The sequence below is a fragment of the Podarcis filfolensis genome, assembly GCF_964270895.1.
Source record: "Podarcis filfolensis genome assembly, chromosome: 7".
Lineage (NCBI taxonomy): Eukaryota > Metazoa > Chordata > Lepidosauria > Squamata > Lacertidae > Podarcis > Podarcis filfolensis.
The window spans coordinates 88,719,932-88,746,381 of record NC_139603.1 but is presented as its reverse complement, the minus strand read 5'-3'; the positions used below and the strand labels follow the sequence as shown (position 1 = coordinate 88,746,381).

Here is a 26,450-nt window from a genome sequence, read left to right as displayed (position 1 = left end):
AATGTGCAGAGCAGAGTTCCCAAAATACTGGCCCCCGATCTCTGCTGTCAAATCTTTTCACTGTTAAAAGTTCCATAAACTAGCATACACTCTGCTGGTACGCTTGGGAGCCTCTCCTCCCCCTTTTATAATTTATACGTCAAATGCTAAAAGCCTCAAAGCGGGTTGTTAATTAATTAATTAAATTTACATACTGCCCTTCATCCAAAGATCTCAGGGTGGTTCAAAAGATAAAAATACAGGAGATATTTCCTGAAGTCAAACCAGACCAGATAAGAAGTGTCTTTTCTAGCTATCCCTCTGTACAGTGGTACCTCAGGTTACACACACTTCAGGTTACAGACTCTGCTAACCCAGAAATAGTACCTCGGGTTAAGAACTTTGCTTCAGGATGAGAACAGAAATTGTGCTCCGGCGGCGTGGCAGCAGCAGGAGGCCCCATTGGCTAAAGTGGTGCTTCAGGTTAAGAACAGTTTCAGGTTAAGAACAGACCTCTGGAACGAATTAAGTACTTAACCCGAGGTACCACTGTATAGACGGACTTTGAGCATTAGCTTTTCCAGAACAGTCAGGAATGATGGACGCAGCAGTCCAGTAGCATTTGGCTGGTTGCCTTAGGACAGGGGTGGCCAACTCTCAAGAGACTGCGATCTACATTCAGAATTATACCTTGGGTTAAATCTGCTTTAAATCAGGTTAAATCTGCTTCAGGTTGAGCGTTTTAAAATTGCGCTCCGTGGTGACCTGGAAGTAATGGAACGCGCTAATTCTGGGTTCCGCCACTCGTGCAGGTGCTCAAAATGATGTCACGCACATGTGCAGAAGCGGCAAAATGCGACCTGCATTCTACTCAAGGTGCAAGCAGGGCTCTGGAACGGATCCCGTTTGCATCCAGAGGTACCACTGTAAAAAGGTTTTGGGGGGGAGTTCCGTTTGGGGGGGTTAAAGGCAAGGGACAAAGGGGTTAACTCACTCACAAAAAGATTGCTATGGATCAAAACAGCAGCACAGAGAAAGCTCCTTCTTCCCTTCCAGAGATCTTACAACAATGGAGGGCAGGGCGAGGGGGCAGGGCAGGAGTCCGTTTTACTGACACCGACTCTGGGGTTGCGGTGCTCATCTCACTTTACTGGCTGAGGGAGCCGGCGTACAGCTTCCAGGTCATGTGGCCAGCATGACTAAGCCGCTTCTGGCGAACCAGAGCAGCACACAGAAATGCCGTTTACCTTACCGCCGGAGCGGTACCTATTTATCTACTTGTACTTTGACGTGCTTTCGAACTGCTAGGTTGGCAGGAGCAGGGACCGAGCAATGGGAGCTCACCCCGTCACGGGGATTCGAACCGCTGATCGGCAAGTCCTAGGCTCTGTGGTTTAACCCACCCATCACTAACTGCCACCTCATCTGCCACCTCCCCAGGCAAGGAAGCAAGAGAGGAAACTGCTGCTTTTCAACACACGATACATGCCTAAAAGTAAGCCAGGCCTGCAGCTTTATCTCTCCCCACCTGATCCATTTCAACTGCTTTTTGTCCCGTCCCCCACCTAAATAATTGGCAAAATGCCCTCCACCAATCCAACCCTTGGGAGTGGGGTGGAGAAGAGAAAGAAGGGACGTCGTAACAGCCCATCATGTCTCTCCGTCTCATTGTCACTCGGTCAGACTACAACTTTTCGAGACGGCACAAAAGAGTTTCGGGGGCTTAGCAAAACGGACAGAGAGGTTCCAGGGCTTCCAGGATTAACAGGACACTTGCTCTGTTCACATTTTGGGGACTAGCGTCTCTCCTCTAGAGGGAAGGAATACAGACCTTGCGATGTAGCGGCTGGTGGTCGACCGGTTCAGATAACTGGATGGGGAATAGCCAGGGGAGCCATGGGCAGAATCCGGCCTCGCCGTTCCTGGAGAGAAGGAGAAAGACATGAGATGCTAATTAGCGCTCGTGTGGATACTACAGAAGTTGCAAAAAGGAGCTTGATCTTCTACTGATTTGCAGGCGGGGGGAGCCATGCAAAGTTCCCGGCAGGGTAAATAAGCGCAACCTGGGTGGGCCGAGGTGTTGCTGCCACCTCGCCAGCAGCAGGAAATTGCCAGGTGCCTGGCTGGGGATCAGAATAAATAAGGCCAGGGATTCAGGAAGCATTGCAGAAAGGCACAGGCTTGCCAGCGATGTGCCATTCCCATGTCACAACATTTGGCAAGGACCCACTTGTATGGCAACAGCGGAGGAACCAAGAGGGCTTGTTTTGTCTTCTATTTATGTTTCCTTATTCAAGGCCTTTGTCTCCTGCCTCCAAGGGACACAGGTGGCGCTGTGGGTTAAACCACAGAGCCTAGGACTGGCCGATCAGAAGGTCGGCGGTTCGAATCCCCGCGACGGGGTGAGCTCCCGTTGCTCAGTCCCTGCTCCTGCCAACCTAGCAGGTCGAAAGCACGTCAACGTGCAAGTAGATAAATAGGTACCACTCCAGCAGGAAGGTGAACGGCGTTTCCGTGCGCTGCTCTGGTTCGCCAGAAGCGGCTTAGTCATGCTGGCCACATGACCCGGAAGCTGTATGCCGGCTCCCTCAGCCAGTAAAGCGAGATGAGCGCCGCAACCCCAGAGTCGGCCACGACTGGACCTAATGGTCAGGGGTCCCTTTACCTTTACCTCCTGCCTTCAGCAAACTGCCTTGAGACAAAGGGACAAAGGATACTGCGAAGCTGGAAAAGGTTCAGAAAAGGGCAACCCCAATGATCCAGGGGGTGAAGAAACTCCGTTACGAAGAAAGGTCACAGCGTTTGGGGCTTTTTCCTTTAGAGAAAAGGCAAGCGAGAGGCAACGTGGATAGAGGTTTATGAAATTATTCACGGCATGCAGAGAGAGCGGGTGGAGAAAAGTTTTCCTCCCTCTCTTGTAACGCAGGAACCCTTGGACGTCCGACAAAGCTGGGCGTGGGAAGATGCAGGACAGAGAAAAGGAAGGACTTTTTTTATGCTGCACATAGTTAACCAATGGAACAGGAGGCAGCGATGGTCACCAACCTGGGTGACTTTAAAAGAGAACTGGACAAAGGCATGGAGGGGAAGGTTATGGTTGCTCTGCTCTGCCCCAACCATCCCGTTCTCATGGGGGCTAACCAGATGCCTTTGGGAAATAATAATAATAATAATAAATTTTTATTTATACCCTGCCCTTCCCGGTTCAAAAATCGGGCTCAGGGCGGCTAACAACAAATTTAAAACAATTGTAAAAGCACCATAAAATACAGTATAAAAACATGAATAACAATAAAATTCAAAATTCAGAAATCAATTTAGGGGAAACAAGCATTAGATAATCCCCAGGGCTAGCTGGCTGAATTGGTCCCACTTGGGCCAGCGAGGAGACCAGGGGAGAATTATCTGTGGGATCCCAGAGAGGGTAATCTTCATAAAAGGAGAGGGGGAGGGAAGAGAAGGGAAATAAAAGATCAGGCTGAATTCAAATTAAAGGCCAGACGGAATAGCTCTGTCTTACAGGCCAGATGGAAGGAAGTTAAATCCTGAAGGGCCCTAGTCTCATGTGACAGAGCATTCCACCAGGTCGGAGCCATCACTGAGAAGGCCCTGGCCCTGGTGGAGGATAGCCTGACTTCCTTAGGGCCTGGGACCTCTAAACTATGGTTGTTCATTAAGCTTAAGGTCCTCTGTGGGGCAGACCAGGAGAGGCGGTCCCGTCCCGTAGGATTTGAGCACAAGTGCCCTCTCCCCTCCTGTGGCTGCCACCAACTGGCATTCAGAAGCATTGCTGCCTCCCCCTGTGTCGGCCGAGTGTGGCCATCATGGCTAGTGGCCCAAAACAACCCTCTCCTCCATGACTTGGTCTAATCCAAGGTTTTAGGGAGATGGTGCAAGGGATCTTCAACATGCAGAAAATCTGGGTCTATGAGAAGGCATGCTCTGAGAAAGCTGGGAGCTGAACTGAAAGGCCTTGTTTCCAGAAAAGAGTTTCACGGCACTGTTGCTTATTTACCTTGTGGCTTCCCCTCCCCTCCCAAGCATGAAGGGGAGTTCCTCCTGCATCGTTCTGCCCTGCACCATCAGCCGAGACGTGTGCCTGAGCGTGGCAGGTGGGGAAGAGCGTCATTCCGTCGTTCACCTGCCAACCCGAGTGTGTTCCCGAGTGAGTGAGTGGAATTTGATAGCGTGTCAATGAGCACTCTCTTCACCCGGGCTGTCACGCAGCCCGCTGGTGACGGCACAGGCCCATCTGTTCCATGTGCAAACAAAATTGCTGGCGCAGCCGCATTCCCGGAGCATCGCTGCCGATCAGAGGCGTCAACCAAGCCCAACCGTGGGGCAAACTCCTCTCCACCCCCCCCCCCAAGACAGGCAGTCACTGCAAAACATCTGGACGGCCCCTCACAAGATGGGACCCTTTGCTATGGACTGGACTGAGCTCTGTTGCCTTGTGCATCTTCTTCTTCTGGGATGCGGCAAAGCATTTTCTCCCCATCACCATCAGCACCACCATCGCAAGATTTTCTCGCCATGGGGATTACGGCAATACCAGCCAGGGATCTTTAACAAGTGCTACCTTCCAGTTGTTAAAAAGCGCTCATAAACCAGCCTGCTCGGGAAGAAGCACTAAAGCAAAAGATAAGATGGGAAGCTGGGAAAAGATGCTAAAAAGTTCCAAGCAGACTGTCAGATGCCGTTGCGGTTGCTCGAGAGTAACCAGGCAGGACTCCGACCTGTCTTTTACAGGCTTTATTTTGGTGCAAACTATTTACAGTGAGTGAGAGCGAGAGCTGGACCGTAAAGAAGGCCGATAGCTAAAGAATTGATGCTTTTGAATTCTGGTGCTGGAGGAGACTCTTGAGAGTCCCATGGACTGCAAGAAGATCAAACCTCTCCATTCTGAAGGAAATCAGCCCTGAGTGCTCACTGGAAGGACAGATCCTGAAGCTGAGGCTCCAAGACTTTGGCCCCCTCATGAGAAGAGAAGACTCCCTAGAAAAGACCTGATGTTGGGAAAGATTGAGGGCACAAGGAGAAGGGGACAACAGGGGACGAGATGGTGGGACAGTGTTCTCAAAGCTACCAGCATGAGTTTGACCAAACTGCGGGAGGCAGTGGAAGACAGGAGTGCCTGGTGTGCTCTGGTCCATGGGGTCACGAAGAGTCGGACACGACTAAACAACAACATTTACAGTGAAGAGCATCATAAATTCATGATTGGCTTAATCGCTAGCAGAATCCGGGAGTGGTCTGTTTTTGTACCTCCCCCAACATAAAAGTTTCGTCACCCCCAGCCTTTTCTGCCCCTCCCTGCGCCTCAAACTACTGCACATGATTGGGGATGGCAGGGGTGTGCTTCCCTCTCCTTCGGCTTGCTCAGGCGCAGTGTTAAGGCTCTCTCTAGCATCCTCTGGTTCTTGCACCTCCTCTCCACTGGTCCTCACCAGAAGAGGAACTGCTTCACAAGATTTTCGGAGGCTCCCTGTAACACAACTCCCCCTCTATCTCTCGCCTCTGAGCCGATGGCAGTTCCCTGAAACAGACCCTCAAGAGCAGAGGGGGCTTTGTAGTCTGCGGCAATGTCACAGTTGGGGGAGCAGGAAGGAAGCCACACTCTAACTCTTGTGAATAAACGCGTGTCAGGTTTCCACATCCTCTTCTTTTTCAGACTTGATCCAGGCTCCTCTACACGCTCCCTACAGGCTGCAGCACGCATTGCTTCCCATTGGGTGACATCCCAACACTATACACCTCACGTCTTGGTGTGTGAACTGCCTCCCTGGGGGAAACAGCAGGACGAGAAGGGCTACTGCAATCAAGATGCTGCAAATTACTCTCATCCTCACTTATCCCGCTGCCACTGGCCACCGACTATGCGCACTGCAACAGCCCTCAGGGGTGAGCCCGAGGTGCCGACTACAGAGTTGTGGCCTGGGGTTTTGGGGAAGGATAGTTTAACCTTTCCCACTCCCATGCACAGTTTCATAATAATAAAATAATAATTTATTATTTGTACCCCGCCCATCTGGCTGGGTTTTTCCAGCCACTCTGGGCGGATTCCAATAAAGATTAAAAATACATTAAAATGTCACACATTAAAAACTTCCCTAAACCGAGCTGCCTTCAGATGTCTTCTAAATGTCAGGTAGTTGTTGTTCCCTTTGACATCTGGTGGGAGGGCGTTCCACAGGGTGGGCGCCACCACCAAGAAGGCCCTCTGCCTGGTTCCCTGTAGCTTTGCTTCTCACAGGGAGGGAACTGGCCGAAGGCCCTCGGAGCTGGACCTCAGTGTCCGGGCAGAACGATGGGGGTGGAGACGCTCCTTCAGGTATACTGGGCTGAGGCCATTTAGGGCTTTAAAGGACAGCACTAACACTTTGAATTGTGCTCGGAAACGTACTGAAAGCCAATGTAGGTCTTTCAAGACCAGAGTTATGTGGTCTCGACAGCCGCCCCCAGTCACCAGTCTAGCTGCCGCATTCTGGATTAGTTGTAGTTTCCGTGTCACCTTCAAAGGTAGCCCCACGTAGAGCGCATTGCAGTAGTCCAAGTGGGAGATAACCAGAGCGAGCACTGCTCTGGCTAGACAGTCTGCGGGCAGGGAGGGTCTCATCCTGCGTACCTGATGGAGCTGGTAGACAGCTGCCCTGGACACAGAATTGACCTGCGCCTCCATGGACAGCTGTGAGTCCAAAATGACTCCCAGGCTGCGCACCTGGTCCTTCAGGAGCACAGTTACCCCATTCAGGACCAGGGAGTCCCCCACACCTGCCCGCCCGCTGTCCCCCAAGAATAGTACTTCTGTCTTGTCAGGATTCAACCTCAATCCATTAGCCGCTATCCATCTTCCAGCCAAAGGTTAGTTTAACCTTTCCCACTCCCATGCACAGTTTTCCTGACTAAAACTCTCCACCTACCCTTGAAAATGCAAGGCAAAGCATTCAAGCATCACATGTATTCATATTTTCTCTGCAGAAAACAGGTGAGGGTTTGGTTCACATCAGCCAAAGGACCCCAGAAGCAGGAGTGGCAAGCCTTCTCCCAGAGCACTGCTTATCAAGATCCTGGATCTGCAGACTCGATTCTGGTTTGACTCTTAGCCATGTCGGGGGGGGGGAGCTAACATGACTCCCCATCTCCAAACTCCCTCCTCCTAAGTAGGTAGGTCATGAGGACCTGGGAGCATGGTCGTCTTCTTCTTCTCAGACTCTGAAGTCTTCTCAGACTTCTTCTCAGACTCTCAGACTTCTTCTCTGAAGCTAGGCTTCCTCATTTTGAATTATGGTGCTGGAGGAGACTCTTGAGGGTCCCATGGACTGCAAGAAGATCAAACCTCTCCATTCTGAAGGAAATCGGCCCTGAGTGCTCCCTGGAAGGACAGATCGTGAAGCTGAGGCTCCAAGACTTTGGCCACCTCATGAGAAGAGAAGACTCCCTGGAAAAGACCCTGATGTTGGGAAAGATGGAGGGCACAAGGAGAAGGGGACGACAGAGGATGAGATGGTGGGACAGTGTTCTTGAAGCTACCAGCATGAGTTTGACTAAACTGCGGGAGGCAGTGGAAGACAGGAGGGCCTGGCGTGCTCTGGTCCATGGGGTCACGAAGAGTCAGACACGACTAAACGACTCAACAACAACAAGGCTTCCTCAACCTCGGCCTTCCAGATGTTTTGAGACTACAATTCCCACATCCTTGACCACTGGTTCTGCTAGCTAGGGATCATGGTAGTTGTAGGCCAAAAACATCTGGAGGGCCAAGGCTGAGGAAGCCTGGTCTGAAGCCATGAAGCGCCACGATTCACAGCAGCCCTCCAGACCCCTGTCCCCTCATCCCAAGCAAAGTAAAGCAAACCCGTCATGAGCTGGAGGGCGGGAAACTCTGTTCCAGCAGATAAGCGCAGATGCCTTTCCAGCTACTGCATCCTGAGAAAGGGAGAGAACTAAAGTCATTCCCTCCCTCCTGTCTGGCTTAGAGAAATGAATGGCTAGAATTTTTAACTAATGAAATAGAAACCGATAGATCAATAGCTGGAAGCCAAACAACTTCATAGCTGGGCTTTCATTTTATAAAAACGGCCTAATTTATTTATCTCTGCTGGAAGTGTTCACAAAGCTGTGTTCAAACTGTTTAAGGAGCCCTCTTGCCTGCTGTGGACCTGCCTTGGGGCTGCAGGAACTTAATAAATACAGTGGTACCTCGGGTTACATACGCTTCAGGTTACAGACTCCGCTAACCCAGAAATAGTACCTCGGGTTAAGAACTTTGCTTCAGGATGAGAACAGAAATCATGCTCCAGTGGCGCGGCAGCAGCAGGAGGCCCCATTAGCTAAAGTGGTGCTTCAGGTTAAGAACAGTTTCAGGTTAAGAACGACCTCCGGAATGAATTAAGTACTTAACCCAAGGTACCACTGTAAATAAAATTATGATAACTACTCCCAGGGAGCAAGCCCTACCAGAATGGAAGGGGTTTGGCCCAAGGTGCTAGCAAGCATGTTCCTTTCAATGGGGGCTGAATCAAGGCCTTTTATCAGTGTGTGATTACAATATTAAGCAGGGGCTCGGGTTCAAGAGGTAGAATCACAGAATTGTAGAGTTGGAAGGACCCCATGGGTCATCTAGTCCAACCCCCTGAAATGCAGGAGTCTCAGCTAAAGCATCCATGGCAGGTTCCACATCTACACAAAAAAATACACGTACCCAAGCCCTTGGAACCACTCTGTAGTTGGCAGGTAATGGGGACAGAGAGAGAATCTCCAGTACTCCAGGAGAACGCCGAATGTGAAAAGAGCTTTCAACAGTGGAAAACATTGGGCGAAACCAATTGTTTAAAAAAACAGTTAAGCAGTCTGTGTGTGTGTGTGTGTGTGTGTGTGTGTGTGAAGATTTAGATAGATATAGGTACAGATATAGAAATAAGATTGTCATCTGTCATGTATTATCTACTTGATTGTTTTTAACACTCGATTGGGAGCCACCCAGAGTGGCTGGGGAAACTCAGTCAGATGGGCAGGGTATAAATAATAAGTTATTATAATATTATTATTATTGACATTCCTGCATTGCAGGGGGTTGGACTAGGTGACTCTTGGGGTCTCTTCCAACTCTATGATTCTATAACACTAAAAAATCTATTAAAATCATACAAATAATTACAATAAAAACAGCATGGCACCCAGTTCCCGAAAGTCTGCAGGAACAATTGTTGCTAATAACATATATAATAATAAATAATAAAATTATTATTATTATTATTATTATTATTATTATTATTATTATTATTTATTAAATAGCATGGCTCACATGCTTACCAACCCTTTCAATCCACCCCAACCCCAGACACCACCATTCCAGCCTCAGCAAGACAGTCTGCTGTTGAACTTTTCCTTGTGCAAAGGTCACCCGGTGCATTTCTGCGCAGGCTCTTCGCTCACGGGGAGAATGGGCTGCAACACTGGCATGGTGTCATAACGGCAAACAAGGCAGCATCGTGCGTGGAGAGGTCAAGGCACAGCAAACATGGCAGAACCACGTCCAAGGGAAAGGCAGCAAGAGCAGAGCCCAGTTTAGGCAAGGCAGAGTCTTCAGGACCTTGGACAGAGCACAGAGTTCTGGGATGGATGGAAAGCTGCAGCCAGAAGCACAGGCTACCTTGGGAGCCAGTCCTCTGAATCGGAGTCCTCTGGTAAACCAGCATCCCTTGGCCCAGAAGGACTTGGAGGGCCTTATGGAGTTCATACGGAGCCCCCGGTCGTCTCACGGACTATTGACCCATACACGACTAATCCATTGCCTCCAACCAGGTCCTCCACAGTAAATCACTTAGTCTTAGTCAGGTTCTTAAGTTAACGATGAAGATTGTAACTTACTGCAAACACAAATAAACTTTAAATGCACGGAGAAATCTGAGGGCTCCCTTGGACAAAAAAACAAGGACACCAGTCAGGAATACCAGAGCAAAACAGCAGCCAGTAGGCTTGGTCTTTGTTGAAGACTGTCGCGACAGGACTCCCACCTGCAAGTTCTTTCTGACCGTGATGGTCTTCTGTCTAGGACCATCAGGGTTGGCATAGCAACTGGGCAGGGCTCCTGTGTACGTGCTGGTACGCTCAAGAGATTATGGCTGCCCTGTAACAAACCTTCCCCATTTTGTAGTCCTTCCTTCATGGAGTAAAATAAAAGTGGAACGGTGCAGATCCGATGTACGGTTGATTTTCTATGAATTTATAACAGAAGCGTCGCGTATGTCGTGTGTGAGTGTGTCGAGTTTGTACAAACTGAATGAATGGGGGGGCGGTTTTCCTGGAACAATTTGAAACGCTGTTACCCCTTACCCTCTTAGTCTTATTTTATTCTGTCTCTAACTCTTCTCCCTCGCCTCACACAAGAACCAACTGCACTAACTGTCTCTCTATTTCCATCTGTCTGCAACTATTTTCCCAACTGCCTTTTCCCAACCAACCAGCCAACTAAGCATACCTCCGGCTAAGCCCTTTTATAAACAGGTAGGCTCCGCCTCTGGCTTTTCTATTGGTCTACCTATTAACTCTTTCTCTCCCCCTGTACAGACATTTTCAAACAAATGGGCACATGTCACAGGCCTCTTCCCCCCACCTGTGCCCTTTCGGATAGGTCAAGCTCAAGCATCATGGCAAAAGCTAAGTGCAACATTAATCCAGGGGTACGCAACGTAGGTCCCTCCAGGTGTTGTGTCCTGAAACCTCCATGAGCCACAACCAGCATGGCTAATAGTCTGGGATGATGGGAGTTGTAATCCAAAACATCCAGATGGCACCACATTGGCAACCGCTGCATGATTCCATCTTCCGCCCCCAAAGAAACGGAATTCTGCAACCTTCAAAATCCTGCAAACTTGCACGCCTCTTCCTTTACCTATTTTAGTCTTCTGCCGCCAATTGCAGGGGGAAGTATTATGTAGCACTGATCACCAGAAATCCACGCACATTGGAACCTACTTTTGCCTTCCAAAGGGCTGGAAAGTCGCTTTAAAATAAAAAAATATAAATATAAAAGCTGCCATGCCCTAGGACACTGGGTGAAATTCAACGCCACGCTTATACAACCATATTAGCGAACTGAATTATCTCCCCTCTCCTATACACTGTTTTGGGGTTCTCTTCACCCTCCATAGCAGATTAGGAGGCAGTGCCAGGGGAGGGGAGAAGCTGCCGCCAGTGTACCAGTTTGCTGAATCCGACCTGCTGAAGTAGCTGTGATTCCTGCATTGCAACGGGTTGGACTAGATGACCCTCAGGATCCCTTCCTAGTCCACAATTTTACAGTTCTATGAATTCAAGAAAATGTCCCGCTCAGATCAGAACAGGTTACAGCAGCCCACGGAGAAGGGTCCCTGTACTCAAAGGAATCAGAAACTAAAGTAGGGAAGGGAAGCAGAACTGAAAATCTGCTAGTGTTGAAAACAAGTATATCTAATTAATAATCCCTGTTCTTCCAGATATTCTTACTTATAAACAAAATGTGCATTGTTTTATCCTTATCATATGCCTGCCCACCCCTGGAGCTCCATCCAGAATTATTTTTCCATAACTGTAAAGCAACATTTAGCCAACATTTCTAATCTCTTGTTTTTGAATTGCCGTACTGCTGGCTTTTATTGTTCTTGGGTTTAGCATTCTGCTGCTCTTATTGTATTTTTATTATTCTTGCAAGGCACGGCACAGTTTGTTTGTTTTCGAAGGGCAAAGGAAAAAGGCCTCTCAATCACCCACGGCACAGACAGACTCTCTTTCGCCACGGCTGCAAGTTGCGCCCCCGGCTCTCCCCACCTGCAAGAAAACTATTTGCATCTTGTACGGGATGCTAAGCGAAGGCACTGCCACTCACATGCCCCAGATATCAGTTGCCTGATGAGCTTTATTTGTGTTGCAATGAAGCATGGTGACCCAGCGGGGGCAAGGGTCAAAAGGGGCATGTTGGAGCTGGAAAACTACGATGCCTCTGACACCCAGTGGCTGTGAAGGCAATTTATGTCCAACAAATATCTTAAAAAACAAGCCCGTTATGCAAAAAAAAAAAACCAACCACATTCTTGTCCCAAGAGAACTGAAACACATCACGCTTAGGGGCTGTGGCAGTAGGGAGGGTGGTTTTAGGCTTGGCTAAGCGGACTTGGCTGGAAGGGAACGAAATGCCTCAATGACTGCACACACACACACACACACACACACACACACACACACACACAGCTCTGTGAATTCATTCCAAGGACTGAAGAGGGAAAGTAGTTAGGCTTGAAGAAGATCTGCTATTAATCATCGCCATAATCATGCATTTAATGAACACGACAGTTCCCTCTCCCTCTGGAGGGACGCGGAGGTTCTCGCAGCAACAACCGCTTTGCGACGCACTCGCCAGAGGATGCCGAGAGCCTGCCAGAGCGGGACGCCAGTGGCGATGCATCAAGGCGCAGCACGACACCCTTTCCGTGGGCTGCAGCGGGAGCCTTTCGAGACGAGGCGCTGAGATGCAGACTGGGCGTCCTTAAAATAGGGGGATTTCCTCGGTGCGCCGTTCACATCCAGAGCCCTTGTTGGCTATGCAAGGCATGAGTGGGATGTTCAAGATTGGGGCCAGGGAAAAGGATGTGTAGGTAGATGTGGAGGAGGCCAAGGCAGCGAACCTGAAACGTGTTCTTTCAGCCTGGGATCCTCAGCAACCCCGGAAACCCAATGGGTGCAAGGCAGGTTGCAAAAATGCTTATTATAGGCCAGGCCAACCACTAGTGCTGATTTTTCAGGGATCCAGCAAGTGCTGTGTCTCTACCCAACGTGACCGGGCAGGAATAACCACATGCCTTCCTCCTGCGGCTTAAGATGCCTCACTCAGCCTCCAAATCGACCTCTGATCTGCCCTTCCTAGGTGTGCTTGGAGTTCCAGCAACAACAAGATGGCCCTCAGAAGCAGATACAGCCCTTAGGAGATGCTTCCCTATCCTATCCTATCCTATCCTATCCTATCCTATCCTGGAATGCATTAACATATTAACACACACCAGCAATTAGGCATACACTTTAACTGAAATATATTTCCTGGCTTTTTTATATATAAAGGTGGGACTCTTGACATAAGCAGAACCCTAAGTATAGAATGGAACGAACTGTCTAGGGTACCCTAAAGCAAATGCTTTTGAGGTTATCATAAAAGCATGAGAAGAGCTTGGCTGCTGGATCAGACCAAGAACCCATCTAGTCCAGCATCTTGTTCTTGCAGCATCTGACCAGATGCCTCAAAGCAGGACCTGAAATTGCAGGGCTGCGAGGCAACCAGAGGGCCAGAGAGAGTTCTGTGGGATTTCAGGGCAAGGCGGGCAGAATCCAGAATTCAATTATTCTCTGTCCAGCTTGAACCCTCCTTCTCCATGTGGCAACATTCAGACATTCAGAGTTTCTCCAGTCCCCACAAAGGACGCTTTTTGTCTCTAGATGACAGCTTCGAAGAAATCTCCATAGGTGAAGGCAAGGCCTGTGAACACATTTACACCCCGGCTGCAAGATCCTTTAACACAACCATCGAGAAGGAATGGGAACGTGTCAACTTGAGTCATTACCACTGTTTACTAAATGAACTTGTCCATGCGCCATGCGCCTCTAGTGACTATAGCACCCGTTGCTGGAGCTGAAAGTTGACGAGGGCTCCGACAGGTCCTTCTGAATATTCAGTTCTTTCTGCAAAAGGATTGATCTGAATTTGCCCTCCAAAAAGACATTTCTGAAAACTTCGGCTTTGCATTAACCCTTGAACCGAGTCGCCCCCTCAACCAAAGACAAGTTGACAAAAGGTGCAAAGCAACATCTTTGTTTGTGTAGGTCCACTGGGAACGGGCAAATTGTGGGGACTCTGTTAGGGGTGGAAAACTTCCTGCAATTCAGCCATATTTTTTTTCTGAGTAAAACTTGGAATACTTTCAGAATGTGCCAGAGCTTCTCAATCGGGTTAGAATGTCATTCAGAGAAACAACAGGCAGCCTCTCTTGAGGGTGTTTTGATTGGGCTGCATCTCGGCATCAGGGACTAGATGATCTGATCATGCCGTACACAGATCTATGTCAGAAACCGCAATCCCAGGTCACAACAGCTTGTGTTTGAAAGGAGGTCAAGCCAGGACATCATGCAGAGATGCAGCAGGAAGCCTTCTCCATGGGACCAGTTCAGGTTCACTGGAGGTTTTTATCAACAAACTGATTCCAAGTGGCACACGGAAGCAGTTCTCTTGTGAGCTCTGTTGTCCCCTGAAGGCAGCTTTGGGATCATAGCTGCACGATTTGCAGCTGCAAAGAAACATCCCCATGTGTCTGGATTACACGTTCTAAATTTAGAGATTATTTCTAAAATGCACCTAATTTTTATTTCATGTCATAGGATTGCTAGAGTGCCCAGGGCAGAGTATCATTTTACAGTTCTTAAAACCCCTGAAGGCAAATGGAGACAAGCCACTCCTCTTACCACACACAGGCTTTTGCAACTGAAAACTACATGGTATTTTTTAAAAAAAAGATCTTTGCATTTTTAAAGTTTTGTTTGTCTGATATTTGTTTTGTTTCCCTTTGCTATTGGGGCTTCTTCATATTCCAAAATGGCCTAGGCTGAGATTAGACTCCACGTAGAATGAAGTGTGTCCATTGGGAAGATGCGATGCACAGAGCCAGATTTTCTGCAACCGCCTACATGACGATGCCATGGATGGGGGCAACACACAAGCAGCTTTGCAACCTGGAAATGCTCCTGGATGCAGCTTTGCTGCTGGATTCACAGACAGGGGCACTAACCTTGGAGCTCTTTTTATCCACACTTATTTGTCACAGAAGCAGCGCCCCTTCTTGGACAGCAGGGAGCTGGCCACAGTCATAGAAGCTTTCATTTCCGCAGTGCACTGCGATGTGTGCAAATATCCTTCAGGGCTGCCTGGAAATTACAACTAAAGCAAAACAAGAACCTTGCGTGGAGTCAGGCCATCTAGCTCACCATTGTCTTATACCAGGCTTCCCCAACCGGGTGCCCTACGAATGTTTTGGACTACAACTCCTATCAAGCCCTGGCTGGGGCTAATGGGAAGGCGCAGTTTAAAGTGTCTGGAAGGCACCAGATTGGAGAAGGCTGTTCTGTTTCATGTGGACAGGCTCTGCCCCTCTGCTCAGCAGGCTCCCTTTGCCAGGTTGGACCAGAGGCCCTTTCCATTAATTCACCTGCTCAATAAAAAGCAGAGGCCCTGCACCTGCCAGAGATGCCGCCTCCCCTCTGCTTCACGCGGCTGCCTTGGCGCAAATTGTTCCGCTAAACCTGTTTAACGCGTGACCTCGGCACCTAGGAAAGGTATTCTTTTAACCATGAAAATTCCTTTAATAGGCCGCATTAGCATCTTGCATCTGCAAAGGCAGCCTTATGGCGAGTGCTGCCTTCTCTCTCCCTCCTCCCCCCCAGCAGCCCCACTTTCCATTTCAGAGGCCCGTGGCTTTAGTGCTGAACAAAACATTTGTGAGGCTGGCACCGAGGAAATTTATTTCTTTAATTATTACCCATTTAAGCAGGTCCAGCCATTTCCAGGCGGATCAGCACTAGCTGCTGCTGGGGGCTCATTTATTTTAACTCATCCAGAGGCTCAAGTACTCCTTCCTTGCTGGAAGGGAAAGGCTAAATAGAAGCTCCCATTCCAACAACAACAACACACCCATTTTCTGTTGCTTTCTTAGTTTCCAAAGGCCGCTTTTAAAGGCTCAGGTGAAAGAACATAGGACTGGGCGCTACATAAACACACACACACACACACACACACACACACACACACTGGAAATCTGCAGTCAAAAATTTGGGTGGGTAATTCTGGATGCAGGTGTGTAATTCAGGCTCCCTCTCCCCCCATTCACCCACCGCCTTTATAAGCCACCGGCCCACAACCCAGAGGGGTTCCTTTCATAAGCAGCTTCAGGGATTGAACCGCATCCAGCAGGCAGGGAGTTTCAACTTTATTTTCATGGCACTGCGGCCTCCCCCTATGACTGCCCCACAAATTGCCTGAGACTTGGCACCGGGGGCAACAATTTGAAATCAGAAAGTCGGCCGCCCAGCTGGGCAGGCGGAATTTAATCGCTCCGCTTCCCAGATTGTGGCCATAACCTTGTTGACTACAAAGGAGCGAGGTTACAGTGGCGAGCTTGGGTTCTGCAAGAAAGCTACCCAAAGTCTCCTGGTTAATGCATTATATTACTCTGAGGGTTTGGCACGTCAGAGGAGCCTGCCTGAAGTAAGCGGCTGCTTCATATATCAGAATTTCCTGCACAGAGAGTAATCTCCATGTAAGTGGAAGGGTTAGATTGAGGGAACATGACACACGTGGAACCTTTCTGCCACAGATGCACAGGCAAATCAGCACTCCCAAGCCACATAACTGCTCCGGGGTGTGTCGAATGAAGACACAGTTCATAGCTCACGTTTGGACACTCAAGGATTCATCTCCATATAAGAAACTGAAACCTGCAAAGCAGCCCCTCAGAATGGGATTGCTGCTACAGTATATGCTTGGTGCTTTTATAGGAAATAATAATAATTTAATAATTTATTATTTATACCCCGCCCATCTGGCTGAGTTTCCCCAGCCACTCTGGGCAGCTCCCAATCAAGTGTTAAAAACAATACAGCATTAAACATTAAAAACTTCCCTAAACAGGGCTGCCTTCAGATGTCTTTTAAAGATAAGATAGCTGCTTATTTCCTTGACATCTGCTGGGAGGGCGTTCCACAGGGTGGGCGCCACTACTGAGAAGGCCCTCTGCCTGGTTCCCTGTAACTTGGCTTCTTGCAGTGAGGGAACCGCCAGAAGGCCCTTGGAGCTGGACCTCAATGTCTGGGCTGAACGATGGGGGTGGAGACGCTCCTTCAGGTATACAGGACCGAGGCCGTTTAGGGCTTTAAAGGTCAGCAACAACACTTTCAATTATGCTCAGAAAAGTACTGGGAGCCAATGAAGATCTTTCAGGACCGGTGTTATATGGTCCTGGAGGCCGCTCCCAGTCACCAGTCTAGCTGCCGCATTCTGGATTAATTGCAGTTTCCGGGTCACCTTCAAAGGTAGCCCCACATAGAGCACATTGCAGTAGTCCAAGCGGGAGACAACCAGAGCATGCACCACTCTGGCCAGACAGTCCGCGGGAAGGTAGGGTCTCATCCTGCATACCAGGTGGAGCTGGTAAACAGCTGCCCTGGACACAGAATTAACCTGCGCCTCCATGGACAGCTGTGAGTCCAAAATGACTCCCAGGCTGCGCACCTGGTCCTTCAGGGGCACAGTTACCCCATTCAGGACCAGCAAAAGCCAAAGTTCTGCAGCCTCTCTGCCCAGAAGGGCATTTCAGACCAGTTTGCTCCCGCTCCATAAATCAGCTGCCTTTCCAAGATTTGCTCTCGCACCAACTGAAGGAGTCAACCCTCTATCATCGAGCTCTGCAGGTGGATAGGAAGATAAGCCCCTAATCAGAATCCATTTCTGTGCGCAGCCGGTTTGCCCTGCACACTCTTTAATGTGATTGAGCTGTGCATTGTGGACGGTCCCGGGAGCAGGAGACTTGCAGAAGACCACCGGCCAGCCCAGCCTTAGGAGTCCGGTGACCACGATGGAAGCCCTCGCCACTCTTGCCCACCAGCCATCAGCTGGTGCCCCGCCAGCCATTGCTCAGCAGTCTGCACAGGTCAGCGTGGAGCCTGATCAGCACAATTCACATTAATTGGACCAAATCTCTTCTGGGGCCGACACTCCGCAAACACAGAGGCCAACCTCAGCAGAAAACATCTGCAGGGGGACGCACAGCCGTTCGACAGCTCTCACATATAAACCGTTTGTTTTAAACATGGATTTTTGCTCTCCACTGAAAGATATTTCACAAGGAAGTTCAAATGTGATCTCAGAGCTACAGGGCGTGCAATGCAACGCTTGCATCCCAGCTGCAAAGGGACTGGAAAGGAAGTTGTCATAGGTGCAAAAAATTCAATAATCTGGGTGAGGACACACTTTGAAAAAGTGCAGCCTTTGGCAACCTGGTGCCCTCCAGATGTTTTGCATTGTGATTCCCGTTAGCCCCAGATAGAACAGCCATATGATGCTAGAGCCAATGGGAGCATGTTCATGCTGGTAGCGGTTGATGGTTGAGTTGTGGTCCAAAACATTTGGAGACAACCAACGTAGCAAAGATGCAGGGTGGCCAGCCAGCACAGTCACCTCACCTCTTTCTTATAACACCAGCACTTACACATCTTTTTTTAAGGGGGTGGGTTTCAAATAACGCTGTAGACCTTTTGTTACAATCCTCACAACAAGCTTGTAGGGTAAAGGGACCCCTGACCATTAGGTCCAGTCGTGGCCGACTCTGGGGTTGCGGCACTCATCTCGCTTTACTGCCCGAGGGAGCCGGCGTACAGCTTCAGGGGCATGTGGCCAGCAGGACTAAGCCGCTTCCGGCAAACCAGAGCAGTGCACAGAAACGCCGTTTACCTTTCTGCCGGAGTAGTACCTATTTATCTACTTGCACTTGGACGTGCTTTTGAACTGCTAGGTTGGCAGGAGCGGGGACCGAGAAACGGGAGCTCACCCCTTCGCGGGGATTCGAACCGCCGACCTTCTGATCGGCAAGTCCTAGGCTCTGTGGTTTAACCCACAGCGCCACCCGTGTCATCATCATCATCATTCTTATCATTATTCTTGCAGGTGATGTGGGGGGGAGAGCTGTGGAAGAGAGTGACTTATTGAAGAGTAGCTGGTGAGTTCGTGGCCACAGTAAGGGGTGTCTCAGTCCTGGCTCTCTGGCCCTACCCAGATAGATAAAAGGAAGTCTTTCTTCATGCAGCCCAGAGTTAAACTATGGAACTCCCCGCCATAAGAGGCAGTGATGGCCATTAACCTAAATGAACAAATTCATGGAGAAGATGACTATCGATGGTCACTAGCCAGGATGGCTCAGCTCTGTCTTCACAGTTGGAGACAGCAATGTTTCTGAATTCCAGTTGCTGGAAAACACAGCAAGAGGGGAGAGGGCTTTTGTGCTGGAATCCTGCTTGCAGTTTTCAGACAGGCACCTGGTTGGCCACTGTAAAGACAGGATGCAAGACGAGATGGGTCATTAGCCTGATCCAGGAGGCCCTTCTTCTGCTCATCCATTCAGTGGTTCCCTCAGCCTCAGTTCCTGGTAGGATGCAACGCCGCCTCCTTGGATGAAGCTTCATCAGAGACACAAAACCCAAGAAGGGGCCTGAGGACATTAAGCAGAGAACAGGTTGCTCATGTGATTCCCCTGCAGTGACAAAAGGAGGCGGGTGGGCTGGGGGTGCCCTGAGTGCTTTTGGCTGCTCCGCAAAACGTAGAAACGGCATTCCCGTGACATTCAGCCCTTCTAAAATTAGTTGGTAAGCAACCAGCCGAGTGCGCATTTTCTTCCAAGCGCTTTTCGTCCTTCCTGGCAGCGATGATGGCCCTTGACAGCTTGGCGCCTGGTCAGCCGCCCCCGCACTCGGCTCTCCTGACTGTGCAAGGGGGTTTCCCCGGCCACCTTGGGAATCCTGCTGATCAGCACACACGCCCCTGGGGAACTCTCTGGCATTGAACGCTGAAGGATCCCGGTGCGCTTAAAAGCACATTGTGTTCATAAGAACATAAGAAGAGGCTGCTGGTTGAAGTCAAAGGCCCTTCTGGTCCAGCACTCTGTTCTCGCAGTGGCCAAGCGAGGCGCTTGTAGGAAACGCCCCCCAGGCAGGATTCCTGTACAAAATGCCTCTCCGCTCCTCTGGTTTGCAGAAACTGGAATTTAGAAGCACTGCCGAATTAACAGGGAGGATAAGGGGAGATATGGTACAAAAAGTGACTAAGGAGTGGGCTATCTTTAAGGAACACATCAAAAATTATGTGGAAAAAGTCGAATTTCTGACAGATACTGAGTGAATCTAGAAAAGGATTAGAGTGAAAGGAGAGTAACATTAAGATACTAGAAGAGATTGAAGAAATAATGAAATGCGTTTAAGCTAGTTGGAAAAATAAAGTAGTGAAACAAGAACGGCTAGAAGTCAAGTCGCTTGGTGGGTGTCCGTGTGGGGTAGGTGTGTAGGTACGTTGATATGTATAGTATAGGTAGGTATCATATAGGATAATGTAGGTATGTTTTATGTTATGAAAATTAGGTAGTGTGTTGTGTACGTGTATTGTGTAAATGTATATGTATGTGTTTTATATGTTAATAATAATAAAAAAGGAATTTAAAGCATTGCTGTCTCCAACTGTGGAGGTGGAGCAGAGCCATCATGGTTAGTAGTCAGCAAGAGCCTTCAACAGTCCATGCATGCTTCTTGGGGTCACCAGCAGCCAAAGCCTGCCTTCAGAACAGGCCAAGTTTAGTTGAGGTAGTTTGGGGGAACCCTGTGCATATTTTTCTTGCCTCAGTTGGATTAAAAAGGTAAAGGGACCCCTGACCATTAGGTCCAGTCGTGGCTGACTGTGGGGTTGTGGCGCTCATCACGCCGGCGTACAGCTTCCGGGTCATGTGGCCAGCATGACTAAGCTGCTTCTGGCGAGCCAGAGCAGCGCATGGAAACGGCGTTCACCTTCACCTATTTATCTACTTGCACTTTGACGTGCTTTTGAACTGCTAGGTTGGCAGGAGCAGGGACCGAGCAACGGGAGCTCACCCCGTCACGGGGATTCGAACCGTCGACCTTCTGATCGGCAAGTCCTAGGCTCTGTGGTTTAACCCACAGCGCCACCCGTGTCCCTATCAGATGGATTACTTGCACTTAAATGTCTAAATATCTGCATGCACTGAGGACTGGACTGTCCTAAGAGTTGCAAGGAGGGAGAGAATTGACCACTGTCCCCTCACTCGCCCATCTCAACACCTGTGTTTTGCACACTCACACAACCAAGCCACTACCCTACCAGCACACACCAATACTCACGCGAGGGGAAAAGCCAAATCAGGCACAGGATACGATCCAGAAACAACTGCTCTCATACAAACATGTCCATGTCTTTATATCAGCCGTCCCCAATATGGGCTGGTATTCAACGAAGTTTTACTCAGAGTAGAGCCATTGCTGTCTCCCCTCATTCTCACTGAAACCTTGCGAGGTAGGCTTGGCTAAGAAAAAGTGCACATCCAGCACGTTTTGTGGACTGAGCAGGGATTTGACCCTGAATTCTCTCATGGCCAACTCTCCTACCAGCTTCAAGCTCCATTCAGTTCCTTGGTTTTATCCTTTCTGCTATTCACGTCATTTTGCATTTTTATTTCCCCCCTTTTCACGACCAAGTGAAAGCAAAATAGCCCCAGAAATATAAAAGCCCCCAGGAAGGGGAAGATCGTAATATCTACAGACTCTGCTCTGGAGGGAAGCTGGAGGGTGCCTGCAAACGCCACTTGAGGGCCTCTTCAATTCCATCACAGCGCCAAGAGTGTGTTAAGCACAACCAGAGACGGCTCTTTAATAGATTGAGGTCAGGCTCGCTTTCCGGACAATGTCAGCCCTTAATTTTGTTCCTGCTGCTTTCAATCTTGTGCTCGGGGCTGCCTTCCCCCATCACTCTCCCCTCCATGAAACTCCTCTGTGGAATTTGCTTTTTGAAAGAGCGAGGGGTTTTTGCCACCACCAAAGACCTTGCCTATTTCCTCGACTGCCTGTAACTCGTGCATCCGGCACAGAGCCAGGCAAAACTCCTTATTATAGCGGCCGGTTAAATATCCCGCACCTTTGCTGAGTGGAAGAATGCAAGAAGAGCCTTTCTGTTCCACACCTATTTAGTCCAGCATTGCATTTCCCACAGTGGACGCCCAGGTGCCTCTAGGAAGCCCACAAACAGGACCCCAGTGTAACAGCCCTCACCTCACCTGCAGTTCCAAGCAGCTGGCGTACGGAGGTATACTGCCTCCGACAGAGGACAGCAGTGGGGAAGGGTCATTGCTCACTGGCAGAGGGACCTGCCTTGCATGCAGACGACCCCAGGTTCAATCCCTGCCATCTCCAGTAGAGCTGGAACATCTCCAGCCTGAAACCCACGGGCTTCTATCAGCCATTATCTTCCAGCCTAATCTACCTTGCAGGGGTGTCGCAAGAGTGAAAAACAATAACCCCATGTAAGATCCTCTGAGCTGCTCGGATGAATGGTCAAATATGTATCTATGCATTTTAAAATGTTTTTAACCTACAGTTCCAAAGACCAAAGCAGGAGATAATACCATAATGCATTTAAACTGCAGTGGACGCTTGGGTTGCGAACGTGATCCATGTGGGAGGCATGTCCGCAACCCGCAGCATTCGCAACCCGCATTTCTGCATCTGCACACACGTGGGTCATGATTCGGCGCTTCTGCGTGTCGGAGCCAGCCGTCACAAATGGCGCTGTTTAGCATAAAATAAAGACACAGAGAGCCAGCAATATTTTCATGGATGGAGGGCAGCTCATTCGAACGCCTTCTCTCCTCTCCGGTATCTTTTATTATCCTTTGTTCTCTCCTCTCTCCTGTCGCATGGCCGTTTGCCAATGTCTCACGTTACCTACATCCGGTCATGGCTTTTACCCACCCATCGCCATATAGGGTCATCACTGCCCAGAGGAAACACAACTCCATTTAAAGTCAATACACTCCAATACATTGTAAAGCTTGGAGTGCTGGTCACGAGGTCAGGGGGCCCCTGCAATATTACAAGCCTCTGCTATGGCTTTATGACTCCCACATCTGCGCATGCGCAAAGCGTGATTTAGTGCTTCTGCGCATGTGCCAAAACCCGGAAGTAACCCTTTCTAGTACTTCCGGGTTCGGTGTGGTACGCAATCCAAAAACACGCAACCTGAAGCGTCTGTAACCCGAGGTATGACTGTATATCAACTGATATTCCTTGTTCCTTTAGGGTGTGCCATTTCAGGGGGTGGAACTTATTTTCCCCAAATTTCTTCAGTGAAGGGTCTTAGAAATATGATTGTGAGGAACTAAAAACTGCCTTTTTGTGATTGGACAACATTTAACTTGGGAAGACTATGTTTGATGAAGAAGCACATAAACCGCTTTTATCCTTCTTAAAATGTCAGGTAATGCCAAACAAACAAACAAAATTACAAGTACTTGGCAATAATTTCTAAAGATTTCTATGCAATTTTATATACATTTCACACCAAGCAAAACTAATTTTATTAATTTAAGCAAAACATATTTTGAATTCCCAAGTCATGTTACAACTTTTGAGCACCCCTCATTTTTCGGAATTTGAAAGCTGCAGCACATAATGTTCCATCTGCCCTTGGCTATGTGTGCAGTTTATAAATAGGTCATATAAAGAAGGCTCACATCTTAAAGAAATGGGGAAGGAATGAGACCCAGAGGTCAGCTTGCCTGGTCCAGAATTGGTTTTTCAGGCAAAAACTCAACCCTTATACATACGAAGCAATTTTTAAGAAGAAAGTCCCTTTGACTGCATTATATTAGTAGTAGTAGCATCTTGCCCTTCTTTCCAAAGGAAGCCAGGCCAGAAAAAAACATCCACATTTATAAAAGCATCCCAGAACAGTCAAAGCATTATAAAAACAGCTGCAATTAAAAACATGATTTCTTCCAGCAATCTCTGGGTTGCCAGGAGCATCTTTTTTTCTTCTTGCCTGGGTAGACAGGTAAAGGTAAAGGGACCCCTTACCATTAGGTCGAGTCGTGGCTGACTCTGGGGTTGTGGCGCTCATCTCGCTTTACTGGCCAAGGGAGCCGGCATACAGCTTCCGGGTCATGTGGCCAGCATGACTAAGCCACTTCTGGCGAACCAGAGCAGCGCACGGAAACGCCGTTCACCTTCCCACCGGAGCGGTACCTATTTCTCTACTTGCACTTTGACGTGCTTTCGAACTGCTAGGTTGGCAGGAGCAGGGACCGAGCAACGGGAGCTCACTCCGTCGCGGGGATTCGGACCGCCAACCTTCTGATCGGCAAGTCCTATGCTCTGTGGTGTAACCCACAGCACCACCCGCGTCCCAACTGGGTAGACAGGGATGCTTTCTGATAAGAGACAGACACGCCTCACTAGGGAGGGCATTCCACAAGCATGTGCAGAGCTCTTTCCTCTTCCCGCTGAGCCACACAGCTGGGAGAAGGGGTTTGAGGTGCCCTTCTCATTCCCAGGTGAAACGTCTCATTTCAGGCCTTGCTCTCGCAAGTAGGAGATGAGCAGGTCAAACTGGACTGCTTCAGCTCGCTAGGGGAGAGGGGCCTCATAGGATAGGACGTTCCTCCACGGAACAAAAGTTCCCACCAGGAGCTGGCCCCTTTCTCCCTCACCTCCCCGTTTCCTACATGCGAGGATTCTTTACTGTATGGCACAGCATCCCATCATGGGAGCCCTCGCCTGCACCAGGTTGACCGCGTCACCTCCTGTTTGCGAGAACAAGGCCTTAGAGATTAAGCACTGATCTGATCCGTCTCATCTAATTCTGGGCATTTCCCCAAGCCTCTTTTGCACATAACAATCTAATCAAATTTTGGAAGTGGAGCAAGGTGGCGAGGCGAAGCGCGCTCTCTCGGCTCCCGGAGGCCAATCTGCCTGGCGGCCAGACGCATCTGAGCTCCGGGCACGTAGTGAATAAAACCCACTCCGCTCAGGTCCACCGGCCAAAAGGCAAACACCCACGGCTCTCCAAGCTTGCGATAACGAGCTTGTGGCTTGTGGACAAGCAAGAGGAAAACTACTGGTTTCCCTCTCGCTTACAGAGATGGATGACTTGCTTGATCACTTCTGGCAGCCTCGTGATTGGCCACTGATATTAGAGGCAGCCCCGGGACCAAAAAATCCTTAACTTGTGCCAGTGGCGACAAAGCAGGTGTTGGGTCTGGATGATGAAAGTGAATCAGGTCGGCCTCAGCTGCCCATAAGGGAACCACACACCCCCAGCAGGAGGAGGACAAAATAAAGCCAGTTAAATAATTAACAGCCACATTTGTCATTTCCAGGGAGGAATCAAAGGTGGGTGGAATTGAAGGAATACAGCAGGCTTGTGTGCACGCAGAGGGGCCAGGCACCTGCCTGGTTCAGCTCATTTAACATTCAAAAGTGCCTGACATTCAATATCTGGCTCCTGTCTCGACTGGGGAAAGATCTGAACCGCTGTGTTTCAGATGTAGAGATTTAGCACTTGCATCTGATGTTGTTTTGAGTTACGCGCCTTCTGCAGCCTACGTTGGACCTCCTAAGGTGGAAACAAGATTTACCAACTATCGAAGAATGGCTGATGAAGATGATGGACTATACGGAACTTTCCGAACTGACCGGGAGACTCCGAGATCAGAGCGAAGAGACAGTGGAAGAAGACTGGAAGCAGTTTAAGGAATATTTGGAAAAAATATGTTAATATTTAAATCTTAAAATAGCTTTGGAAGAGGATATAGGCTGTAGGGTTAGAAGTAGAAGATAGGGTATTTTAAAATAGTATTATTTGTAAGTGATAAAATGTGAAGTCATTTTAAGTGTGATTTAAAAAAAAAGATGGTTAGAAATTATGATATATGTAAACTGCTAAAGATGAAGTAAAATGAAAATCAGATAGGTGGGACTTGGGGAAGCCCATTTAACAATGTTTAGAAAAATAAGGATATGGCAAGAATTTGTTTGTATTGTTTGCTTTTCTGTTTGTGTTTTTTATTTGTGTTATAAAATAAATAATTTTTTTTGAAAAAAACTAAATACATTGGACCTAAGGTGGGTGAGGTGGGGTGCCCTCTGGCATCTTTATCAACGACTTGGATGATGGACTCAAGGGCATCCTGATCAAATTTGCAGATGACGCCAAACTGGGAGGGGTGGCTAACACCCCAGAGGACAGGATCACACTTCAAAACGACCTTGACAGATTAGAGAACTGGGCCAAAACAAACAAGATGAATTTTAACAGGGAGAAATGTAAAGTATTGCACTTGGGCAAAAAAAATGAGAGGCACAAATACAAGATGGATGACACCTGGCTTGAGAGCAGTACATGTGAAAAGGATCTAGGAGTCTTGGTTGACCACAAACTTGACATGAGCCAACAGTGTGACGCGGCAGCTAAAAAAGCCAATGCAATTCTGGGCTGCATCAATAGGAGTATAGCATCTAGATCAAGGGAAGTAATAGTGCCACTGTATTCTGCTCTGGTCAGACCTCACCTGGAGTACTGTGTCCAGTTCTGGGCACCACAGTTCAAGAAGGACACTGACAAACTGGAACGTGTCCAGAGGAGGGCAACCAAAATGGTCAAAGGCCTGGAAACGATGCCTTATGAGGAACGGCTAAGGGAGCTGGGCATGTTTAGCCTGGAGAAGAGGAGGTTAAGGGGTGATATGATAGCCATGTTCAAATATATAAAAGGATGTCACATAGAGGAGGGAGAAAGGTTGTTTTCTGCTGCTCCAGAGAAGCGGACACGGAGCAATGGATCCAAACTACAAGAA

General features: G+C 48.8%; 1 protein-coding gene across 2 annotated transcripts in view; it reads right to left on the bottom strand.

Moving 5' to 3' along the window:
• Positions 1-26,450, bottom strand: part of ZC3H3 (zinc finger CCCH-type containing 3) — a 276,522-nt gene that overhangs the window by 72,118 nt on the left and 177,954 nt on the right. For both annotated transcript variants that reach the window (XM_083621938.1, XM_083621937.1), the window contains exon 6: positions 1,811-1,901. In XM_083621938.1, the coding sequence (XP_083478064.1) occupies positions 1,811-1,901 (91 nt within the window). The remainder of the gene's footprint in view (positions 1-1,810; positions 1,902-26,450) is intronic.